The following is a 20950-nucleotide window of genomic DNA, read 5'->3' on the forward strand; positions in this document are numbered from 1 at the left end:
CAATGCATGCAAATCTCGGATGTCGTGAGCCACCTCGATGCATTGCTCTCGGGGCAATCTGCAATGCACATGCTGGTGCACATAGCTGTGCCATTATGGCCCAGCCTTCTTCCAATTTGCTTATAAGTGGCTGCTGACAAGATACTACCCACCAGGAATGTTCTGCAAAATTGTAAAGTTGTTTTTACTGCTGAAGTTTTAAACCTTGACTGAACGAAATTTGGGATTTAACAGTTTTTAGCTGCAATTACAAATTTGTTATATTGAGGTTTGAGACTGTATATTATCCTACAGCGCACTGGAACGAATGGGTATGCTGTCGGCTGGCTCACTCAATTATTGTGCGATGGGAGCGAGCGAGCCACACATATAAAGCATTTGACATGCATGAGGGAGCCGCAGGCGAAAAGCTTCATGCAAACGACAGTAAGTTGCTAAGTGGAAGTGGTAAAAAGCTTTAAGTGTCACTTCTCAGTCATTCAACAATTTACAGGGTAGCAACTTACAGCCACTTGTGCAAAGCTTTTTGTCTGTGGATAGACATACCCACTGGTCAAATCTTTTGTGCAAGTGGCCAGCTATCTTCCAAGTGCCTGCAAATCACCATTCTCGCAATTCTCATTGCATGCAGGCAAGATGGTGACGTGTCAGGTGGTGGGCATCGCACGGCGGAAGCCTCATGGACAGCAGCTGGACCAGGCCAACCCGATCCGAAATGATGACACGGGCCTTTGGCAGTGCCCTTTCTGTCTCAAAAACGACTTCCCTGAGCTGAGTGAAGTGCGTGCAAGCTTTGTAGACCCCTTGTGAATGTTTTCTCTCTGTTTGTGTGCGTGCGTGCGTGTGTGTGCGTGTGCGCGCGCGCGCGTGTCTGTCTGTCTGTCTGTCTGTCTGTGCGTGTGTGTGTGTGTGTGTGTGTGTGTGTGTGTGTGTGTGTGTGTGATTATCGTTTTTGATTATGGCAGGTCAACTGCGTAACAGGTAAACAATTCATTAACCCTTTAATGATAGCACATAGAAATACCTGAAAACAAAAAACATTTTCTGTCAAATGTACAAATCACATAGAGAATAAGCATAGTCAGCAAAAAGAAAAAAAAAAAATATTGCTATGGAACAATGTTTACAATGACGAAGAGGCGAGCAGTGAGAAGACGACGGCGACGATTAGAGGCTAGCGCGGGCTGTTGCCTCTTGGCCAAGTGCGGCGTATTTCCTTGTAAATATACTTGTATATAGCTTTTCGTCTGCGTCTTCCTACGTAACAATATTTTGCAGTAACTTCTTTACCACTAGAGAGAACACCTCAGACAGAAAACTGGACGTGGCGTTCAACCTAAGTCACCTATGGCTTTGCTTGAAATTTGTGCACACAGCTCTTGCCATGTGTGAACCATAGGTGGGCGTTTAATTTGCTTTACATCGCATCTGTGACACTATCGCAGCCGGAGACCTCGCATTGGTCTGTCTCCTCTGACTGCGCTTTCAAAGAATAGCGAGTTGCATGTTTAATTTCTTAAAGCTCGTCCTGTGTTCCTGCGCTCTAAACCTACAAATGATGCTTCCTTCTGTAATTCAGTGTCGGCCAAAGACATTTAGCCAGGAATTTCGTGCTCACTACTGAAACTTGTCAATAAATAATCATTGTTTTTCTGATATGCTGCCTGTAGGCAACATTTGTCAATAAAGGGATAAACAGTTGCAGTGAACGTGCACCAATATAGGTTTTGTGGGACTATGGAAAATGTCTAAAATTATCTGAATGTCAAAACAATGAATGGACCCATCAAAGCAATTAAATATTTACTGCATTAATATATGTTATGTGAAGAGGTACATCGCTTTTTCCTGCGCGAAATTAGTGCAAGTGGTGCAGTTTTCATCAACTGTGGATGATCAGTGCTTGCAGCTTGTTTGAACTTGCATGGAGCAGCGCCAGAATGGGGATTCCTTGCTATTTTCTTTGTAGTGCACCGGTGGCAGTTGCACACATCTTGTAAATAAGCATGCTTTTTACAACAGAGCACATCACGAAACTGATCATTTTGTCATGAGTGGTTGGCTAGCTAATTGAGCAATGATGCTAGCATGCGGTCTACAGTCAAAGGCCCTTTTATTCTATTTGCCAGCAGACTTCCGTGGCCTACCTGCATGCCTAGCATTAGATTAACACAAAGCGACTGATTCTCACATCCACTATCCTGCGTGCACCCTGCAGCATGCACTGTGGTATACATGGGGGGAGCGCTTCATGTCCTCGCTATTTTCTTCCTAGGGATGATCGTTGTGATCATGGTGATGTTTGCTCTTGCGCTGCATTTTGGTTTGATGTTAATACCAATTTCTCCAAGTTGAACTAATATTTAAAACCATAAAATAATGGTTGCATGTTTGATGGGACCAGGTGGTGGGTTTGAATTATGGTTTTTTTTTTTATTTAACCAGAATCAACTTAATAATGTCCTACCGCAGCCTAATGCAAACAGTGAAGTTCTTGCCCAAAATATTGGGCAGTCTTGATCTGAATGAATTGTTTCCTGGCTTCTCCCTCAGGTGTGGAATCATTTTGATGCTGGCAGCTGTCCGGGGCAGTCTATGGGTGTCCGGGTGCGCCTGGACAATGGGGTGAATGGCTTCATCCTGACGAAGTTCATCAGCGACAAGAAAGTCACCAACCCTGAGGAGAGAGTGCAGGTGACCAACTCTTCTTTATTTCATACTTGCTGTTTGTTTAAGCCAACTTGAAAGCAAAAGCCCATGTATCTCCTTGCTTTTCTTCCCGGATGAGGCAGAGCTGCCAAAATGCAGTGCTTTAGCTCTTGCTTCATTAGAACTGCACTACAGTAGCACCTCGTTTACTTGAACTTCACAGTACTGAAAAGAATGTCCAAATTAACCGAATGTTGAATTATCGAGGATATCAAGAAATCAATAGAGAAATGATTACCACATCATCAAGCTTTTATTTACTGAATGAAAGAGCCAATTCTGTTTCTATATTTCACAAGAGCAGTGCAGAAGCTGCAGTTCTCATTTCATCTCATGGCTGACTAGTGCTTGCGGCCTCGCAACTTCCTTCACAGCGTGGCTGCGGCACACATCTTCATCTGAGACAGCCTTTTTACTACTGTGTGCACATCCCGATTATTTTTTTCACCAGTGCTGGTCGCCATCCATAGCGATGTAGCCGGCACTCTTCATCCTCGAAAGCTTGTTGAAGGGAAACTACTGTTCGCTGCAGCCCCTGCAAACGAAACCGCGGCCACTGTTGATGCGACCATAGACGGCAACATTGCAGTTTTGAAGGTGCACGGTCGACGCACACACTGAGTCAGAATGAAGCTACTGTTTACTGCAACTGCGTACGAAGCAGCAGTCACTGTCAACGCGATGATGGACAGCGACTATTCAGTTATGAAGGCATGCGGCCGACGCACGCACCAAGCCAAACCATAACTATTTGTTGCAACTGCCATAAACAAAGCCGGTGGCCGCTATCGTCACGATCATGTATGGCAGCTATGCAGTCATGAAGGCTCGCGGCCAACACGGTGCTATGCGCAACAGTAAACACAAGAATAAAGGCTTTATAGGCGCAGATAGACATGAAGCGTTCTGACGATGCGGACTCCGCTACTTCGTTTTGGTAGATGCTAATGCCATTTTTGCTCTTGTGTGTCGCACATTTGTGGCTCCGATGTGCAGCCAGATATGTCCTAATTAATGAGAGTTTCATTGCATTAAATAATGCATACGCCTGCCGGGACGAAAGGATCAGTCTTAATTATCCGATTTTCAGAATTAATGAGGATCAAATTAACAAGGTTCTACTGTACTGGGTTACAAATGACCAGTAATGTTTCAGAAAAGCATCACAACACAGCACTATGTGTCGATAATCTTGCAGCTTCATCTTGTGCACTGTCTTGGTGCAGTTGAACCCACTTTTAACAATATTCAAGTTCAACGAAAATTGCCATTGTTATAACCAATAGTTGTTATGACCAGGTTGCATGAAAAAATCAAAATAGCGGGATGGCAGAGCTGTTGTGAAAAAACTATAATGGCAGAGCGGCCAGGGCCAATCCCCTCCAGCTTTCTCCATCTAGCTGCTGATTGTGTTCACTTGTTTAGGTGCGTCCTAGGCACTCCTATCGCGTGTAACAAACCGTGGCTGTCGATGTTAAAGAATGACTCTGCTACAACAACTGTATAGAGGGGTGGGTGGCAAGCAATATGCGAGCTCCGCTGAGGCATTGCTTTGGTGGCCCCGAAAGGGGCCTTTTAAAGAATGCGAGAAGGTTGCCGCGGCAGCCTGTCAGCTTGAGAAATCTAGAAGAAACGCTGAGGCAAGATAGCCACAAGCATCTCGCCACATAGGCTTTCACAAGAAAGCTCTTTGTCCGTCAGCCTTGCATGCTTTACGCGAAGCTTGCCGACATCCTTCTCCAAGGCATCCAGGTGCCCCATGTAGTGCAGTGGAAGGTTCCTCTCAAAAATGAAGCCCCGGAGGGACTGAATAATCTGCCGTGCCTCCTGTGAGGGCAACGTTGAGGAAGCTTGCCCTACCGCATCATCGCTGCCGTCATTGCCGTTGCCATCCGATGCAAGCATGTTCGCGACGATTGCCTCATCAGTTAGAAGCACTCTGTTTACAAATCTATAGCCGTACGCTTGCTTTTCACCGGCAACATAAATCATTGCCGATGATCAGTGGGTGGATCAGCTATCTTCCATTTCGGTGGTGAGTCAAAAGAGGCTGAGAAACCACGTGGCCAGGAACGATTTTGACGCAACCAACAAAGACGAACACGAGTGATTAAGCTGTTTGCAGAACTGCGCTGAATGAGGAGCCAACGAGCAATCTGGGAGCAGCGCAGTTGGCACGTTCCAGTCGTGTTTCGGAGGGTTGCGCAGTGTAGAGCTATGGGCGCAGCCCATTCTTGTTCGGAGGGATGGAAGGGCGACAGGAGAAAGGTGCACAGAGAAGGCTGGAAAATGAGTGCGCGGCGGCTGTTGGGGCAGCGGGCCATTATTCAGTGGCTCAAATTTCTCGTTTTCTTTTTTTCTTTTCAAGGATTTCACATTTCACTACCTTTTGGCACGGACACCCAGCAGCCAGACTTCATCAATATAAACGATAATGTAGCATCGGGGCATTGTAGTAAGCAGGTTATTTCACCATGGAAAACATACAAAAGTTGACAATGCAGCAGCTTCTCATTGTTAAAACCGATATATTGTTAAAACCAGTATCGTTGTAAGTGGGTTCGACTGTATTAGTTTTTGCTTTCTTTCTTTACTAGTCTCTCTCTCTCTCTCTTTTCCATTGCTAGCTAGTACCAGGTGCAGGCAGCTTATGTTTAACTGTGCTCATTGGACAAGGATGTTACTTGACCTTATAGCTGTTAACTTTTCAAAGTGCATTACTCTATCAAACATAAACGGTTAACCTCTTGCTTTAACCTGCATACAAGCAGATGTGGTACAAGTTGTCAAGTCATCACTGCTCTGTTTTATGGCACTGCCTGCCTTCGGCATAAATCTTTTTCTTCGTCTTTCATCCTCTTTTAGATCGGCATGATTCTTCACTGCAGAATAACGAAGATAGACATTGAAAGGTTCGCGGTTGATCTGACTTGCCGATCTTCTGACCTTTCTGACGTCAACAATGAGTGGAGGTGGGTTGATTACATGACTTGTATGTATTGCTGCATATCCACGGTGCTGTGTGCTGACATTAAATACCATTATTTGTCAAACAAGAACGGGGCAACCCTGTGTGATGAAGGTTGTGCCAGTGCTTTTGTGATATCGCCTTCTGCTGGCTCAGCCAATCAGCACATTCTGAAACAGTGGTCCTGAAATGTCATTGATTAAAAATACAGCTCCTGTAAACAGAAAACATGGTAAGACCTGTAGTACAAGGATGCATAAAGTGCAAATGCATAAACAAAAGAGCGCCTCTTGGAAACATAAGGCGCAGGTGATTGTACTTACATAGGTTTGGGAATATGTGCTTTGGGGATCAGTGAAAATTGTGATGTGGGAAGATGAAGTTTGAGAGGAAAAGTTGGAATAGTTTTGTTTCTCCAGGTAGTGAGAAGTGGTGAGAGATACATGTCAGCAACTAAAATTGATTTTGGTGACAAAAAGAAATTATATTAGCTGAGGAGGTTGCAATACAATTTTTAGAAATATAGTCTCCAAGAATGTGAGAAACAGCAACCCATTAAGATGCCGAACATTGCTGACAGAAGGACTATACCAGATTTCAAGGGTTTACATTAAAATCAGGCTAATGGAATTTCTTACACTCCAGTATGCTTATAATCTACTGTGTATCCTATTATGTCTTACACATCTGTCCATAGAGTTGCTATATTGACTCTAGAGGAAAAGCCGGGTGAAAAAAGTGGCAACTGCAAAGGTGCCGCCATGTTGCTACCTCTCATTTTCGTAACGCTAAATGTATTCAAAATATGCAAAAACAAGTATTGCATTTGCACAATTTTAACATGCACCTCTTTTGGTGTGATCAGATTTGCATGTGTGTTACAATTGTAACTAATTCTACTCACAGCCAAAAACGAAAGCAATTCTTATTTAAAAAAAAAAAAAAAAAGCTTAATGCAAGGTAGCTAGCCACACTGCCATCGAACGGGTTGGATCGTCTGAAGAAAGCAACGCTCAGACACATCGTAAGGTGGGTCCATGGGGCTTGGAATGCCCTCCTGCAGACAATGGTTGTGCGAGCCTCCAGAAGTGTGGAATTGCTAGTGCATTAAATGGAACTGAAGATTACTTTCTGTGGCCGGTAGACAGTGAAAAGAAGGTGTCATCGGACTCTGACAGCGACTGGCCGCTAAGATTCAGCTGTCTCTCTGTCTTTGTATGTTCCATAAAATCATTTCAACATGGTATGCGTAGACTCAAGTTTCATTACTTGATATGCGCAGTAGAATCTGCGCCAAGTTATTATTATTTTTTTTTATATTCAGGCGATAATACAACTGCGCGTTACAATCGGTGGCATGGTAAAATCGTGAAAATATGGTATTTACACATACACCACGCACATATGGACAAGGTGTAATGTTCATTTCGTATATTTTCAGAAAGATCCACTAGCTATTTATAAAATTTTGATGCAAAATTTATAGTGCATGAAAGGATGCATTGCAGGCGACTGGAACTTGAGGGCACCGCTATACTGAGGGAGGCTCGGGATCACATTGATTGCACGTCTCATCTGAATCGCATCTCATCGGCTGCACCTGCGCATAGTAGCAACAAGGCTTGTGCTTACCAATTTGAATGCCTGGGCGCTGTGTGGAGCTTTTCCTCTGGAGTTGGTTATATATTAACTCTATCCATCTGTCCCAGTGGCTTATATTTATTGGCTGTTCATTTACTTTGACTTGTCATAATTACAGGCCTGCAAAGGATCTGTACTATGATTATGAGGCCGAAGAAAAGGACAGGAAAGTGGATGACGACTCTAAGAAGAAGCAGAATCGACAAAGTGAGTTTGCGTTTTAACTGTTATCTTTTATTATGTTTTAGTGGATGCCTTGCAGACTGCCTGTTTTACTAGGTACCTATGCAGTGTTGTGAATTACATTCTGTGCATTGTTTACAGCTTCGTAGTCTATGCTTCCTTTACTATATTACATTGGACTTTTAGTGGTGATGGTCATTTGCGTGACACCTTTGTGCTCTCCTCTATTTACAGCATACGTGAAGCGTGTGATTGTTCATCCTTCGTTCCATAACATCTCTTACAAGGAGGCCGAGAAGCTGCTTAGCACTATGGATCAAGGTGATGTGATCATTCGTCCCAGCAGCAAGGTGAGCAGGATACGTTTGCTGCCACATTTCTGGCTTCCTTTTGGAATGGGCAGACAGAAACAGGGTGAACTCGAAATTAAAACTTGTGCAACATCCCTCTGTTACGCAGCGGTAGCCTGGAGTGACATTGATTAAAGAGACACTAAAGAAAAAATTTTGTTGAGTGGCAATACAGTTAAACCTCGATAAAACGAATTTGGTAAAATCTGCAGTTCGCTTCGCTATATTGAAATTTTGTTGTTTGAAATTCAACCTTTTATGCAAATAAGTACACTCTCTGATTGATTTTCCTTGCATATAAAGGGAGCCGTAGAATTTTCCGAATTATCGGCCAATCGAAAAAGGCTGATTTAAATGAGAAAACAATTCACTTTGATAAATTTTGGAGTTAGTGACGAATGAAACATTTTCCTGCTACATAGGTCGACAATATTTTCTTGGTGGTATGAATTGAGCGAAGCCAGCCACGCTTTTGTGTGCATTCCGCCCTCGTGACTGATAGCGTCGCCCGCACTGGGACAACCCTATTGGGAAAAGCGCTGGCAGCGGGGAGCAAATGCTTCGTCTGCCTCTCGCTCCAACGGGCCACCAAAACTAAAGACTACGCAATCTGCAATGCTTAACGCGTAGTAAGACGGCTTACGTGGTGCCACGCCGTGTCGGCATGCCCACTCTGCACATGCGGCAGATAAAGCAGGGTGTGCAGCGGTTGTGCTTGCAGCCATGTGCAGCCACAGCGGAGAGACGCACCAACTTACCCTCCACTCCGCCCCCCTCCCCCCACCCCCTCGTGCACGCTTGCGTTACTGTGAGCTCGCTCCTCTGCCCCTCTTTCCCTCTGCTTGTGCAGGAAGGCATCACTCGTGAAGCCACCATCTTTTCTCACCCTCGCACACTTTCACTCGCACCTAACGCACACAGTGCGCAGTGTGCGATAGGATCTTATCACACGTGTACTTTTTATGTGGAACATGATGCGACTCCACTTCGATGGTTGCTCTTGTTGTGCAGTGCGCGATTTGAGAGGTGCATTTGCAAGCAGTTTGCTTGTAATTCAGTCATTTGACCATCTGTGTCTGCGGAAGTTTCCATTTACTGTCTCCGCATTCCGTTGCGGTAGCAGTCAAATTTCGTTATATTGAAATCGCATACTAACACACTTCATTATATTGAGGTTCTAAATGCACGGTGTTGTATAAACAAGAGGTTATGAAAAGTTAAATACTTTGTTATATTGATAATTTCGTTATATTAAAGCTCGCCATGTTCAGGTTTAACTGTACTAAATTGCACTTCTGCCATTACAAAAGAAGCCACGCTTATCATAAGTGTAACATTGACAAGCCAGAAAAACATATGAGAACAGAAGGCAAGTAGTGACACCACCTTGAATTTTCTGTACCAGATTTCTGTGACGTCACGGAATTTGACAGTGTCTGATCGTGCCTGCTTAATTGTTTTATCAGTAAAGAGGGACTGAATTGTATTCTAGCAGTGTCAGAAACTGAAGGTATCCTGTTTTCAGAACTTTTACTGTGCTACAGTGCCCTAAAAATGACAAACTAGATTAACATTTGTGATGTTACACGGACAGACCGGTGCTGGGGTTTAAGTGCCAAATTTTGAAAGGACAAGTTCAGCCTTCATTCTTTCTTTCCTTAACCCTTTCGCTGTCGGACCTTTCTGGCCGTGACGCACCCCCAGTGTCGGCTTGGTTTCAGGGAACGAGCATAACAGGGAATAAACATAGCAATGTATTTTTGATCATGATTGGTATACAAATAACATAGTCAATGCAATATGCATATTTCAGTGTTCTGCAGCTGTTGTTAGTAAACATCATCATCATCATCAGCCTGACTATAACATCCGTTCAGCATCCGAATCTGACGATGCGGAACTCATCTCCTCCTCGCATGAGACGCTGTCCGAGTCCAAATCCGAGCTTGGCTCGTATTCTGAATCGAAAGAGCCACCACTCCAAAGAGCAGACGAAGGTCCCGCACGCTCAGCCATCCGAAAGTAACCGCGCGCAGGGAGGATGCGCTTTCAGTCGCCCGCACAACGGAGAGAAATTGGACGTTGTGTGATCAAGAAGACAGAGGGAGATGAAAAATGGCTAAAACAAAGTTCGAAGGGCTTTACGTTTACTGCTGCAAGTCGGAAGCGAGGGTGCGGCGAGAGAGCGAAAGCAGCAATCGAGTCACTCTTTTCGGAGAGGCAACGGCACGTGCACCTGCACGCGCCGTAGCAGACACACCAACAGAAGAAAAATAAAAACTTTCAAACCAGCGGAGATGGCAGAAGAACCCTTGAACCCATAACCACACGTGCGCGACGCATGATCCAGTGAATGCGGAGCCACCGCGCCCCTCAGCAAAGAGAAAGTGGGGAGCGGCAGTCGCACCGTACTCTTCAATACATGGACTAACACAGGTCGGGGCGAAAATTCGAACTTGTAGAAAGAGTCAACAGATGGCGTGGCCAGTCGAGGAACGCCAGCTTTGCGCTCAGGCATGAAATTTTGAACACACGATAGAGAACGTACCGGTGCGTCAGTGACACTGTGGGGGGAAGTGCGATGACATACCGGTACGTCCGTGACAGCGAAAGGGTTAATGAACCTCTTTCCACCAATATGACAAACCTAGTCTTGAAAAAAAAAAGTACTTTTATCTTTCTAAGCTGTTTTAGTGTTTCTTTTTAATGTCCCTTTAATCAACAAACATCAGCACATTTGAGAGAAATGGCTTGCTTAGGTACGTGTGTGGTGAATATAGATGAGCAGACGCACAAAATGGGTTGAGACTTTTAACAACTTGAGTTCAAGTATTCTGTAGTAAGGCAGTCTGTGCTAGCGACTGTCCTACAGTCTAGATTTACACGGTTGTGTGAGCAGGCTTTTTAATTATAATCTGTTAATTATAGAACTTCCTTTACTTGGCTTGACTTGCTGAGGCTTCTTGTAATGCTGCAGTCATCTTTGTAAACCACTTATTCCAAGCTTAAAACAGTGGTAGCTGAATTTGTGCGTAAAGGCAGTTCATGAGAAGCACATGTTCAGCTATTGTTGCATGTGTTTATGTTCACTGCTGTTCAAGAACTCACAGTTTATTATTTGTGCTTATGTGTTCTGCATTCACATTACTTTGTGCTCAGTTTACGATGCCTTTTACTTGCATTTTATTTATACAACGTGCATCTAGCTTCTCTTGTTTGGTAACACCAACAGTGAAGGAAAGCGTATCGGTGTCAAGTAAACACTTTCAAGCTTTTGGTGTTGCTCGTTGCAGTAATTGCACAATTTTGTGTGACTAAGCCCTTTCATTTACTTTCTTTTCTGTTTTCTGATAAGTGAATGGACAATTGGTCGAACAGTGTACCTTGACATGTCTTTAAGAGAACAATGTGATTATAAAATTTTTGATTTGAGAAAATGTATGATCTAGATTAAAAGTAAACATTCGGCAGATATCTGCCTGGTTGGGGACAGTTTAATTAAAGAGAAGGAAAGTTTGTTTTAAAAACCCAATATTTCACAGCTTGACCGGCTCCTTCTTGAGGGGTGAGATGGCGCGAGGCGTAGCAGTGATTATATGCATGTTTGATGCTTTGACAGGCGCTTTGGCGCTTTTTGTAGACCTTGAGAGTAAACGACGGGAAGTGTTCCTGGCTAACAATTGATGTTACCCATCGTTTTTTGGATATGCCAGGACTCCAAAAGGAGCCACCACCGGTGGTTGTTTTTCTCTCCAAGATGACAGCACCGTTGGGGCTAATCCGGTGATCATAAAGCTTGCGATGTTCCACCACAGCACTGTGTTCTCTGTTTAGGGGGCGAAGGTCATTCTCGTGTTGACGAATTCTGTTTGGGAAGTTTTTAGTCTCACCAACATATGACGCCGGGCATTCGGTGCAGGTAATCTTGTACGTAATGACCTGCACCTTTTCAACAGGAACGCGGTCTTTTGGTCGAGGGAAGAGGCTTGTGAGCAACATGAACCCCTGCCCTTCACAGCGCACTGGCTTATGTCTCGCTGACGCCTCAAACATATGATGGCATTGAGACACGGTGCTGTTGCCTGGGTGGCTGGGCAGCCACCATCTTCCTTTCATTCTCGTTCCGTCGACAGAGGGCATGGTGAGTAAATGCCTTTGTGTAACTGTTCATCGCAAGGTCATGGATTATTGTGTTCTTGAACTTCACAGAACCGGCAATACAGTTTACAAAGGAACGTGAAAATTCTGGTCCTCTCCCTTTTTAGTTGTCCTCATGAAGAGAGAGTGACCGAATCTTTCCTTTTCCATATGCAGGAAACCAACACATACAGGATGATATCTTCAATTCTAAATGCCCCGCCTGCCACAAGTTTCTGTAGTCCAAAGCCTCGTCAAGAAAGCGGATAGAGTTTGCTTGTCCCCGCACCTCCAGAAGGAAGAAAAGAGCACAGTAATCCATGACTTTGGGATGCACAGTTACACAAAGGCATTTATTCATCGTATAAAAGCACTGTTTCACCTCACGCCATCTCACCCCTGTAGAAGGAGTTGGTAGCGCTTCGAAACGTTGGGTTTTTAAAATAAACTTTGGTAGGAATTTTCCTTCTCTTTAATTCAATGATTTAGTTCATATGAGCAGAGTGTGGCTAGTAAGAGCAGTCAGTGTGGTGTTAGAAGAATCAGCACTGACCATACTGGAATCATATGATCATATGGTCAGGGCTGTTCTCTACGATTTTATGAATAGGAAATTGTATGGACTACCATATGCATATAAATGATGTGTTACTCTTTCCTCTTATCTGCCTGCATTTCCTATGGAATCCTGCCACTAGACAGTGTGTGAGAGTGCTTGTGTGTTAAAGCGACACTAAAGGCAAGTAGTAAGTCGACGTGGCCTGTTTAAATACCATTCCAGACACCTCGCAATGCTTGTTTCGTGCCAAGAAAAGACTTAGTTTACGAGAAAATTGCATCTGAAGGGTCCGAATACCTTTTTTGAAATTCAAATCTCCCTCCACTCAACCATGGGAGGGGTGACGTTGGATACGCCATCACCACCCCTTTGCTGCCTGCCGTCAGTGAGTAAAATGGCACCCGACAGACAGCGGTACAGAGTCAAGACAGAGCTTCAATTCGCCACTGCAGCTGCTTTTTGGTCAAGTTGCATTGACCGTTCGGGCATCCCGCGACATCACATGGAAGTTGAATTCTCTGCTACTTCCAGTTTGTGCGAGTTTCGTGAGCCAGCAGAACCAGCGCAGCACTACGCGATTAGGAAAGTACTGAAATGCAAAAGTGTGGGCGGCGCAGAGTCGAGTGCAAATGAAACCGTTCGACCGCCCACATCGTTGTCAACAGCAATTTCAATTAGTTCTTTATATTTTTCTAAAAATGAAGTAGAACTGGACAAGTAGCATTTTATTTGATCTTATAATACAACACCAGGATGTTTTTGGTACCGAGTAGTTGAGCACTAGTGAAAGAATTTAACTGAGGAGTGCTTTCGTCATCGGGCAAATGCTTGAATGTCCCGGGGGAGTCTCTAATCATGTCCTGCATTTACCTCAATTTCTAGATTATTAAGGCTCTGTTCGAGATATTATTAAAGCCTTAGAGATTCTCATGCACTAATCTATCACTTTAGCTTCACTTAGTATTTGCCTTTAGTGTCCCTTTAAGATATTAGAACTAGTTTTTTTTTATCTTGCATAGGACCAGTATTTTAAAGTAATTCATCATAGTGTAGAATGTAGCTTTGGGGTATTACTGTATCAATTCCCCCCCCCCCCCCACTTCATCAATGCAGGGTGTCGACCACCTAACAGTGACGTGGAAGGTGTACGATGGCATTCTGCAGCACATCGATGTGAAGGAGCAGGGGAAAGAGAATGCATTCAGTCTTGGGTCTTCATTGATGATCAACAACGAGGTAAGCAGCTTAAACCTGCTGACTTTGCTCCTCCTACAACTGTACACATTTAGGTTCAGTTTTCAATGTCTTAAAGAATGTATGTGCGGAGTGCTGATAATATGCAGATTTTGCCTTTAGCTGTGGCTTCGCAGCATTGGGGCATGCGCTGCCGTGAAGCCACACCTAACAGCAAAATTCTTGTTATGGTGGAGGGGGGGGGGGGGGCGACTTGGAGGCTAAAAATTCTAGGAACAAAACTCTCCCTATATTCAAAGCATTATGGTAAAAAGGCGTGCACTGTAAATGAAATGTTATGTGACTTATTTTGTGTGCTGCAATTCTCAAAATTTTGAGGAACAATTTAGTCAAGAATGCAAGACCTGGTTTGAGCAACTTTAGTGGTTGAATATAGCACCTACCTTGCATATGTGGTATAGATAATGATATCACATACACATACATAAACACTTCTGGAACATCACGGCGGTGGCGAAAATTCACCTGGCATGTCCATGTAATTGCTATATCAGTAAAAGAAATTTGCAGTCATGAAAGGAGTCGCTGCCACTGCTTGTCATAATTATGCCTTTGCATGGAAACTAGACTGTACACTTCATATGTCAATTGTGAGAACTTTTAAATGTGTAATTGCTTACATTTGTGCATGTGTTTTAGTATTGGCTGTGATCAAGTAAAGGCATTTGAAATATGGTATAAAGAAGTTTTACTTCCAGATAGAAAACCAGCTAAATCTATAATTTCGTGAGGTCGCTGTGTTTAAGTAGTTAAGAAAATCTTCACAGCTCCCTAGAGTGCATTGCATTTGCCCTATGTTGAAAGCTATTGGTAAGCATTCATAAGTGAAATTTAACGAGAAATTAGGGCAGCAATATCATGATCAAGTGCACTGACTGTCATTTTGTATTATATGTATCTGAGGAGTGTTGCAAAATTTTTTTTGGAGCATGACACTAAAGTGACACAATCTGCTAAACCTGCCATGGTTGCTCAGTGGCTATGGTGTTGGGCTGATGAGCATGAGGTCGCAGGATCGAATCCTGGCCACAGCGGCTGCATTTCGATGGGGGCGAAATGCAAAAACACCTGTGTACTTAGATTTAGGTGCACATTAAAGAACCCCAGGTGGTCGAAATTTCTGGATTCCTCCACTACGGCGTGCCTCATAATCAGAAAGTGGTTTTGGCATGTAAAACCCCATAATTCAATTCACAATCTGTTAAATTTAGCTTCAAGGTCACTAAAATTGTTGCTAAAATTGTTGAATGAACAAAATGATTGATGCAGCAGAATTCTGCGTTTATCTTCAGATTGTAAAATTGCAATCTTGCATGACTCTAAAAATATGGGTAACTTGATTTTCCCAGCACAAAAAGGTTCTTACTCCACATTACCCCTGCAAACTTTTTAGTTCTTGGCATTTGTAAAAGGAGAACTAAATTCTGTGACACATGTTTAGTTGCATGCTGTTAATACAGCAATCGCAATTATGTGATTTTTATACAGGTCAAGTACTACGCTTGCACCCATTGATCAACCTAAAAGCTATGTGTAGTATTGATTTGTCCAAAAGCTGTTAGAAATGGACGCAGAGCGTTCAGATTCATGTGAACGTGCCTGTGTGCTTCGTTATGTGCTCCTTTTTACAGCCGATCTCTCTTATCTTTCAGAATTCTAGATGTCACCTCAAAGTTTATTCCAATAATTGGGAAATAATTGTATGGACTGCTATGCTTGCGAACGTTCACCATTAAGACACTCTTAAATTTTTATTTACAGAATACTAAAACAAAAAAAAAACATGCATTTTCTGAAGAAGCCTGTGACGATCACCAATATGATGGCAATTGCTGCTTCATCATGGTCCAAGAGCATGCACTGTGCAGCTAATTTAGGCTGCTTACTTGCACCTTTTGAATAGTGAGGTACATTCTAGAAGGCAATTTCCAAAACAGCATTCCTTACTTAGAAGTCGCTAAAAAATTACTAATTGTTCTGTCAAGCTGCTCAAGAAATGTCGCCAGTCACTCAGGAGAAAAATTGGATGCTGAACAGGCAAGAGAGTTGCTAAATTTAGCAACAAAATTGTTAAAATGACAATGCTGGCAATAAGATTAACGATATGGTAGCAGGCGTATGTGTGTGAAGCGCTTTTCCTGTTTCCTCCCTGTCCACCCTTGTCATTCTTTTTGTAAAGCTATTAAGAGGTGCAGCAGAAAGCAAAACTCCCATGCAAGACATGTCTAGTGCTTGACAGTGCCGTCAAATGGCACCATGCGCATTGTCATGGGCAGCTGATATTAGACATTCGCATGCGCGCACATTTGAATGTGTGTTTACAATGCTGCAATGAAATCTGGTACACTCGTAGCTACACGTCGGGCCGCCATGTGTGATGCAGTGACCACTGGCACCAACAAAACGGACTCCTCCCTGCCCACTACCAGTACTCACCATAGTTACTCAGTGGCTATTGCGTTTTTGCTGCTGAATATTTAAATGAGCTAGTATTCAATTCTAATCTGAAACTTAGATGCTAACAGAGCTTGTAGGCATTTATGTCTTGCAACGATGTGATAACTCTAGTTCCTTTTACTCATGCTGGGAAAACAGGGCGAAGGCGGAAGATCGAAATTCAAGACGATGAGCAAAACGAGAATAAGGTAGCAGGAGCCAACGTTTCAACAAGTGGACTTGTCTTTTTCAAGGCGACATATGCATTCCTCAGCACAGTATATAAGTATATTATCTCTTTCAGAGACACGATAGCCCACGACCACCAGTGAAGCAGATAATAGAGGGGTGCTGTGCACGCCGTTGATACAGCCGGCTTACACGCGGCCGTTGACACGTGGTTGACAGGCGGCCGTGTCACCGGCCTTGTCCACAGCACTCCTTTATTCTCAATTCTACACCTTCGCCGCTAACACACCTTTGCTCATTGCCGCACCCACCCGCCTTACCCCCTCTCCTCTTTAGAAGAACCCTACCTATACAGTAAAAGCTCGTTAATTCAAAATTTCAGATATTTCGAAGTAGGTGCTGTGGTCCGTCTAACAATGTATTGAAAGCAATATGTAACACATCCCGCCAATTCGCACTGAAATCTGCACCGCCACTGATAATTCAAACTCCGTGCTATTGGGAATGGGGAGAGTGCTAGTGCGCAGGAGCACGTTGACGATGCTAGCATCGCCGTGTGGGCCGCGCAACTTTGCTTTTTCCATCAGTGGCAAGGACGATAACGCTCGCCACGTGCCGGCTTCTTTGTGTACAAGCGAAAGCGTGTGAGGGTGAGCCAGCAAACACGGCTCAATCTTGTGTGCGCGAGTGAGGAAGGCGGGGAGGAGCGCGTCCTCTCCTATCATGCGCAAGGCACGAGCGTGAGGCGAGGGAGGCACGGGAGGGATGTTCTTCTCCGGTGGCTGCCGCTTACAGCACAGCCATGCGGGCGCCGTATCTTGAAAGCGATCGGCGATGTGGCCAAAGTGCGCGCCCGCGTGGGCCTCATCTTCAAAGCGATCTACGATGTTTGCAGAGTGCGCATAGTGCCTGTAGCTTCATTTGCGATGTGCTTTCTACGTTTCGTTCGCATTGAAGCAAGAGCTGTACGAACGTCAATTCGCTCGCCGCTACTGCTGCGTATCCTCACTCCAGCGTTTTTCAGCAAGTTTCCGCGGTCATCGAGCGAGATGTGTTCATGCTTACCTGTGTGTGTGTGACACCATGCTTGTTAATTTAGTTAATAAGCTAATGTTTGCAAGCTTATACGGCCGGTAAAACTACTAATCTTACTTCGTGTAGCTATCTACTAATTTGCTATCGCAATCGATGCTTCACTTTTCGGGCAAAACTGCAACTTTTTTTTTTTCTCCGCGCCAATCAGAGCAACGAATGCGTGGTTAGAGCAAGAGCCATCTCGACGTTGGGCACGTCAGACCGCATTGGCCGCGTCCAGTTACATTGGCTGCGCCAGTGCTTCGAAGTGTAGATGTTGTTCATGCCAATGTGACGTAGTGTGTGTGTGCGCATGCTCACGCCACGTCGGACTGTACGTGCGCCTTTACCGTGCGATTTTTTGCTGTGACTTTCATTAGTTTGAATTTTTTATAATTCGAATTTTCACAGCATCCCCGCAGAATTCAATTTAACGAGCTTTTACTCTATATACTGTGCCGAGGAAAGCATATGTCGTCTTGAAAAAGACAAGTCCACTTGTTGAAACGTTGGCTCCCGCTTTCAGCTTGTTCTCGTTTTGCTCATCGCCTTTACTCATGCTGTAATTCACTAGGGACATTTCATGCTTCTGCTGTTTCAGGAATTCGAGGACCTGGATGAAATCATAGCCAGGCATGTACAGCCAATGGCAAGCTTTGCACGGGACTTGACCACGTTTCGGTACTTCCGGGACGCTGAAGGTGGCAAACGAGAAATGATTGAGAAGCTGCTCACCGAGGAGAAGAAGCGTAACCCTTCTAAAATCCACTACTTTGTCTCAGCCTCGCGAGAGTTCCCTGGAAAGTTCATGCTCTCCTACCTACCACGAGTCAAGGTATGTCGTCCAGAATTAATTTTTTTGGAATGCTAAATAAAGAGCATGTGTGCAAGAGTGCGAAGAGTGCAAGTATTAAAAGTAAAAACTTCCTAAACGCTTACATTCACCAGAAGGATTTGCCAGAAAGGATGTTATTGGTAATGTTGTGCTGGACATCACATAGCTATGGTTGCACTGTGTGTGTTGTACAGAGTAAATGCTACAAATAAAGATGCAACGTATTGTAATTTCCCTACAATCTCAGTGTGGCCTCATGCTAGCTGATCAAGTGGTGCTGAAGAAGAGAAGTGATTTGATCTTGCTCTTGAAGTACAGTCGAGCCTTGATTAGCGAACACAGATATAACAAATTATCAGATATAATGTGGTAAATCTTAAATGTTTCTTCCTGATATAAGCATGTAACGAATACAGTCAATGACCACTTTTTCGGCCGTCCGATTTTTCAGACATGCCCGATAATTCGGACGCCTTCGTAGCATAGCCACAAACCCTATAGAGCCAGCGTATAAGGACGTCTGGAATTTCAGATGCTGAAACCCTTTGCCGTGTGAGTTTCTGGTCTTTTTGCTGTGACAGCCGGTTCAAAAGTGCATTAATCAAAGCCACCACTGCTGCCATTTTTAGTGTCCCACAGTGCGAACCAACACTCGTATTCTGATGCACTGGCACCCGTAGCCACTTCCGCAATGGTAGGACTAGCTGCTTCGACGTTCGACGTGAAGCTTGGTGCTGTTTATTGCCATGTTTTTCATTGAAAGAATTTGCCACTGTCAGCAATGCCGTCGACTCCCTCTTTGTCATCCTCACGGATGGCTTCGAAGCACGGGAAGTATTGGATCATGCGTTGCATAATGCTGGTTTCCAAAAGTCAACTTTGTCACATAACAGCTGTATTACGCAGGCAAGCATATGCAGTGCATTGCGGTGAAGCATACAAAGAATGGAAAGGGGCCACTGTCATGGGACGCAGCATGTATTCGTTAATTATACGTGTGTGCACCTGCCATCTCCTGTCACAGTAGAGCACCGATACACCTAATAAGTGTACTGGCAGGCCCTCGGAGCTATTTCAGATGTGCCTGTGGTGATTTCAGCCCTTGGGGGCGGCATGCATGTTGTGCTGTGGAGAACGTATACTGGACAGCAAGACAGCCAGATCAGAGAAGGGTCTGGTGTACTTGAAGGTGGACAAAGGAGTAGTGGACTAGCCAAACACAAAATGCCAAGAAAAAGATAAATTAGTCACTTTTTGAGCTTTGTATATGGCACCATTTTGCATGCAATTCTTGAAAGTTGGCTGTATGTACCACAGGTGTTTCTAGAAACTGAATTTTTCTTTGGTGCAGGCACTTGGATCATAATTGTGATGTGCATTATGCTGCAGCTATCCAGTCCAGGCTCTATGCCCAACGCCCAAGGAATCACTTTTGTAAAGGGATTCGTGGCCTGCAAACTTTTGTCCCTGGACTGGACTAGTTGACTCATAGGCAACTAAATATCACGTTCGAATATGTTGCCAACTCTCATGAGTTCCTCAGAAAATCACTTTTACTTTTGTTAGCAAAGTAGTACTGCATTTACCCAAATCTAACGTCCACCTTGTTTCCAAGAAAATAGTTCCAAAAGTTGCCTTTGCATTACAGTCAGATAAGAAACCGAAACTGCATTATGCAACGTCACCACTATCACAAAATGGCAACAGAACACAATTTTATTAAAGTTGCTGACGTTGCTTTCAGTTAATTTTGTACTCGACTATCATCTTGAGTTGTATCTTCGGCCAATAACTCTCAGATATACTATCACTTTTGTAAGGTTTCGTGCGACTCTGCACTGGATGCGCTGGCATAATCAGTCGCTAGTGTTTCTATCACTGTGCCAATTTCGCTATCTGTGCACAGTGCCAGGAATGCTGTGGGACACATACTGCGACAAGTCCTAAGCAGAGTCTCGCGAACCTGATAGCAGTATGTCTTAATGTGATCGCTCGAGAGTACCGCCCCTGTGTACTTGTTATCTGTGGCAAGTGAAGTGCAAATGGCGAAGACGAAGCGCCGCTTTCATTATGAAAGCTCATAAAATAGATTGTTTCCCTTCTGTTAAAGTAAATTCTGCAGATCTCATTTTTTTCCTATCACGAATGTGAGGACATGCTATGTCTTTATTTCATATATTGTGCGTGTGTTACATTCAGGTGCGTATTACATTCAGGTGCATCTTTTATTCAGGTGTGCTTATATTTTCTTACTTTAACCCCGCTAAAAATGGGTGTGCATTAGAATTGGTTAAGTACGGTTCGCCCCTTTCAAGGTAATTTTGTTGTTTAAGTTATAAATCAAACAATCTATCAAGCAATCATTTAGTCAGTCAATAAAAGCGCTTTATTTTTCAAATGCATAGAGAACAAATGCAGCATTATCTAAACTGATAGCTGAGATAGGCTAGTTTCTGGTCCAGTTAAAAACACCACATGCTGATCTGGTGTAGAAATAACAGCATAACATACTGAAATGATTAAGCAATTTGCGATTTAGTTTAAAAATGTCTCAAAACAGGCCTTAATGGGACTTAAGACGACTTTCTTAATGACTTCAACATGCCTTCTTTTTT

The 20950-nt window shown here is 43.8% G+C and overlaps 1 protein-coding gene across 1 annotated transcript in view; it reads left to right on the forward strand.

The window, feature by feature from the left end:
- Positions 1–20950, forward strand: part of Spt6 (transcription elongation factor Spt6) — a 101353-nt gene that overhangs the window by 70192 nt on the left and 10211 nt on the right. Inside the window, exons 27-33 of the mRNA XM_050189070.2 lie at positions 632–780; positions 2554–2694; positions 5575–5681; positions 7437–7525; positions 7736–7851; positions 13661–13783; positions 18102–18335. Coding sequence (XP_050045027.1) covers positions 632–780; positions 2554–2694; positions 5575–5681; positions 7437–7525; positions 7736–7851; positions 13661–13783; positions 18102–18335 — 959 coding nt within the window. The remainder of the gene's footprint in view (positions 1–631; positions 781–2553; positions 2695–5574; positions 5682–7436; positions 7526–7735; positions 7852–13660; positions 13784–18101; positions 18336–20950) is intronic.

Source organism: Dermacentor andersoni, chromosome 3 (genome assembly GCF_023375885.2).
Source record: "Dermacentor andersoni chromosome 3, qqDerAnde1_hic_scaffold, whole genome shotgun sequence".
Taxonomy (NCBI): Eukaryota; Metazoa; Arthropoda; class Arachnida; order Ixodida; family Ixodidae; genus Dermacentor; species Dermacentor andersoni.